Source organism: Bison bison, unplaced genomic scaffold, assembly GCF_000754665.1.
Source record: "Bison bison bison isolate TAMUID 2011002044 unplaced genomic scaffold, Bison_UMD1.0 scf7180017864037, whole genome shotgun sequence".
Classification (NCBI taxonomy): domain Eukaryota; kingdom Metazoa; phylum Chordata; class Mammalia; order Artiodactyla; family Bovidae; genus Bison; species Bison bison.
In genome coordinates, this window is record NW_011494609.1 from 7,121,218 (window position 1) to 7,124,327 (window position 3,110).

At 54.8% G+C, this 3,110-nt stretch overlaps 1 protein-coding gene across 2 annotated transcripts in view; it reads left to right on the forward strand.

The window, feature by feature from the left end:
* The window catches only part of ICOSLG (inducible T-cell co-stimulator ligand), an 11,942-nt gene that overhangs the window by 857 nt on the left and 7,975 nt on the right, over positions 1-3,110 (forward strand). For both annotated transcript variants that reach the window (XR_824814.1, XM_010834894.1), the window contains exons 2-3: positions 806-846; positions 1,766-2,128. Coding sequence is in view for 1 of the 2 variants with exons in the window: in XM_010834894.1 (XP_010833196.1) it covers positions 806-846; positions 1,766-2,128 (404 nt within the window). In the remaining variant the exon portion in view is untranslated. The remainder of the gene's footprint in view (positions 1-805; positions 847-1,765; positions 2,129-3,110) is intronic.

Consider the following 3,110-nt stretch of genomic DNA (forward strand, 5'->3'; position numbering starts at 1 on the left):
CTTCCCCCCCCTTCCCCACTCCGTCCCGTCGGTCCCACCACTTAGTCTCCCTAGTTAGAAATGCAGGTAAAGATTATTCCCTCAAGAAAGGAAAATAAAAGTACTGGGATGTCACAGCCACCAGCCACCCTGCCCCTGAGTGTGCACTTTCTCCTATCTGACCCAGGGAGCTGTGGGCTGGGGCAGGGGCAGGGAGGCGACAGGTGAGGGGGTGGGAGCGGGGGCGGGCACAGCTGGGGCGTGCCGGGCGCAGAGGCTCCCAGACTGAAGGTGCCCGGAGCCTGGGAGCGCTGAGACACATCTGCTGGCCCCCAGGGCTGAGCTGCCCACAGGCTGGGTGGAGCCACCAGCTCTGGTTCCTGAATGACTGTTCCTTCAGAAGGTTGTCCTGGGGCTGCTCTGACCTTCCCTTGAGGCAAGCATCTTACATCCTGTCTTTCAAATTTCAAATACTGGGAAAGTGGGTTTTTTTTTTCTGATTTTATACAGTTTCTTGGACCCCATCCATGCGAAGCCACACTACCAAGGGTCTGGTGACCCCTCTCAATACCCTTTATCTCACTCTCAAAATTGCTGTGAGGGGCGTTCTGTTAATACAGAGCTGGTCCCTGGCAGGGGCTTGCTGTGCTTGGCAGGGAGGTTGCGGTCCTGGCTCCTCTCCCTGAGTTCCTGGCTGCCCCAGGGACCCTGGGCTGATGGGCTGGCTGGTTGTGGATGTATTCCCATTTGGATGATGTGTGTAACCGGCTCTTGCCTAGTCTGGAAGAAGCGGGACTCACCTGGCTTTCTGGTTGTTTCTTCCCAGTCCTGGATTGTTCCTGCTGCTGCTCTGGGGCCTGCAAGCCGGTAAGTGCAGAAGGCGCTCTTGGGGAGGCTTCCAAGCCCTTCAGCGCTGAGCAGTAGGACCTGGGGCGGAGGCAGGTGTCAGTGGGGCCCTCCTCACAGGCCTGCCTGTTTTTCCAGGGGTCCTTATGAGAAAGCTGGGCCCCCAAGCCTGAGGTAATGTGTAGAACTGACAGCCACTAAGGGGAGCGCTCCACCAGCCCCCAAGGTTTTGTTTTGTTTCATGTTTGGGGCAAGCACAGTGCAGTTCCCCCCAAGTGTTTCAGAACCTCCACTTCCCAGAGGAGCCAGCAGCTGGGCTTCCTGTTTCTTGCAGCCCCTGTGCTCCCCAAAGCCACCAGCATCCAGGAGAGCATGAAATGGGGTGCAGCACCACAGTGGAGATCGAGGCCTTGTCCGGCCCTCCAGCCCGCAGAGGAACGGGCCAGGGCGCGTGGCCACTCTCCCTGCTGGCATTCCTATGGCTGGAACACCCCAGAGCCTCGCTGGGCCTGCACTGATGCAGCACAAGCAGTATCACAGTGATACTGAGAAGCTTATGCTTTCTTTGAAAACGTCTAAATTTTTTTTTTAAACCTTTTTATTTTTAATTTGTTATAAAAATCCCAAGAAGTAGCAGAAACTGTGAGGAGCAGTCCCAGTGCCCCAGGGCCTGATCCTCCCAAGGCTGGTCTTCCACTTGATCACAGGAAACCAGCCCTGGCCCTCCACTGGAGCTGTTCACCGCCAGGGTCCGAATGTTTACAATACTTTGGGTTCCCTGTGTGCTTCTTATTAACATATTCCTTTCCTACTGAGATGAATCACAATTGGAGTTTGAGTCTTGCAACTCAGCAGCTCCCCCCTCCACCCCCCATAGGGTGACGTCAAAGTTGGGGGTCAGGTGCAGAAGATGATTTCTGTTCTCTGTGGGTGGTTGCAGAGAGTCAAGAAGAAGTCCGAGCGATGGTGGGCAGCGATGTCCAGCTCCGCTGCATTTACCCTGAAAAAAACAGCTTCGATTTAAACGACCTTTACGTTTACTGGCAAATCAGCATGGCGGGCAAAGGGAATGTCGACTCCGTGGTGACCTACCACCTGTCCGGAAACAGCTCTGCCAGCCACGGTGACAACCACTACAAGGACCGGGCTCGGCTGTCCTTGGACAGCATGAAGCAGGGCGACTTCTCTCTGCACCTGCGCAATGTCACCCCCCAGGATGAGCAGAAGTTCAACTGCCTGGTGTTTCGGAAGTCCTTGGAATTAAAAAAGATTTTGGAAGTTGCGGTCACGCTGCACGTGGCAGGTAAGACAGAGGAAGCGGCCAAGCTGATTTCATCCCAGCCTTATGTCCAGGAAGAAGTGTCAGTAAGTGACAGCCGTTTCCTGTGGCTCTTTCACCTGTGTGTCCCCTTAAAGAAAACCCCGATCCCTCTGTGGTCTGGTGTTTAACTGTGTGTACAGCTAAAGGCAGCAAAGATCATTCAACTCCTGAGACTGTTTTCCAGTATCCGAGGCTGCCTGCTTCCATATGGGAGCTCCCCATCTTGCTGTCTTTGCTTTGAACTCTCCAGCTCAACCCAGTCTAGACTCTTTTACGTAATTCACTTATTTTATTTTCAGCTGCACTAGGTCTTCATTGCTGCACGCGAGCGTTCTGTAGTTGTGGCAAACAGAGGGTCCTCTCTAGTTGTGCTGTGCGGCCTCTCATTGTGGCGGCTTCTCTTGTTGTGGAGCATGGGTTCCAGGGCATGTGGGCCTAGTAGCTGCAGCTCAGTGATGGGCTCAGTAGTTGAGGCTCCAAGCTCAACAGCACAGGCTTAGTAGTTGCGGTTCACAGGCTACGTTGCTGTGCAGCATGTGGGATCCTCCGTGATCAGGGATCAAACCTGCGTCTCCTGGAATGGCAGGCAGATTCTTTACCACTGAGCCACCAAGGAAGCCTCTCAAACTAGGTTTTTTGATGAAATAAGAAACCAGTGCTGTAAGGTACTAAATGAGGTCAGGAGAGTCAGAAAATGAAAGCGTCTCCAGCAGGCTGCTCGGGGCATCCTTCAGTGGACACGGGGGATCGCCAGCTGTCTGTGTCACTAGACTCAAATGAGGCCAGCCCCATTGGGGCAGGAAGTGGGCACTGCTCACTGCTCACCAGACTCAGCAGCCTCCTTATTGACCTGGGGGTGGCTCCTGGGCAGAACGGAGCCTGTGCTGCTGACGAGACCACAGTTTTGGTCCTGCCCCTGCTCCAGCATCACGGGCTCAGTGGCTGCCTCCCCCCGCCCTGGCCC